Source organism: Etheostoma spectabile, unplaced genomic scaffold (assembly GCF_008692095.1).
Source record: "Etheostoma spectabile isolate EspeVRDwgs_2016 unplaced genomic scaffold, UIUC_Espe_1.0 scaffold314, whole genome shotgun sequence".
Taxonomy (NCBI): domain Eukaryota; kingdom Metazoa; phylum Chordata; class Actinopteri; order Perciformes; family Percidae; genus Etheostoma; species Etheostoma spectabile.
Genome location: NW_022605583.1, coordinates 577,150 through 577,796, shown reverse-complemented (window position 1 = coordinate 577,796; position 647 = coordinate 577,150). Strand labels below are relative to the sequence as shown.

Genomic DNA, 647 nt, shown 5'->3' with positions numbered 1-647 from the left:
GAGTCATCCCAAAAGGATCAATAAAGACGTCTAAGTGAAGGGAATACTCATTTAAATGATTATAGTGTAGTTATATTTTGATATATATTTTGACCTTTACCTACCTGGATATATCCGTGTAGCTGCAGAGCTGAATGGACACACCCAGGCACCTGAGCAGGAAGCGACACTGAACCATTGGAGTTCGACAGCCTCCATTTCCCGTTCAGACTTACTGTCACTGAACCAAACCCGGAGAAAACTCCGAGAAACAAACCCGACAAAAGACCAGAAACACGGACACAGTTCCCACACGGAGTCATGGCAGCTTTTGGCTGGTTGTCTTTGGCATGGTAAGCCGAAGGGAGTACCACAGACAGTACAAGAAAGGGGAATACTCTGAAAAAAGTACTATCTGGGACTTGTTGTTTCCTTGTTTGTCACGTGACCCACCTCGTGGCAGTCATGTGATCGGAGACGGCGCGAAAAGGGCAAGGGTAGCTAGATATTTTCTGTTTTAAATAAAATCTTGCCACACATTTACAATAAAAAAAAAGATATATCCTTATATTATATGTATATGTTAAATATAAAGTATTTTCAATGTTGGTTTCGTTACAGAAACTACAAATAAAGGATAAAAAAAAAAAGTAAAGATGAATTTGAAT

General features: G+C 39.6%; 1 protein-coding gene across 1 annotated transcript in view; it reads right to left on the bottom strand.

The window, feature by feature from the left end:
* The window catches only part of manba (mannosidase, beta A, lysosomal), a 16,690-nt gene extending 16,264 nt beyond the window's left edge, over positions 1–426 (bottom strand). Inside the window, exon 1 of the mRNA XM_032511055.1 lies at positions 105–426. Coding sequence (XP_032366946.1) covers positions 105–302 — 198 coding nt within the window. The 5' untranslated portion in view covers positions 303–426. The remainder of the gene's footprint in view (positions 1–104) is intronic.
* Positions 427–647: the final 221 nt, after the last annotated feature.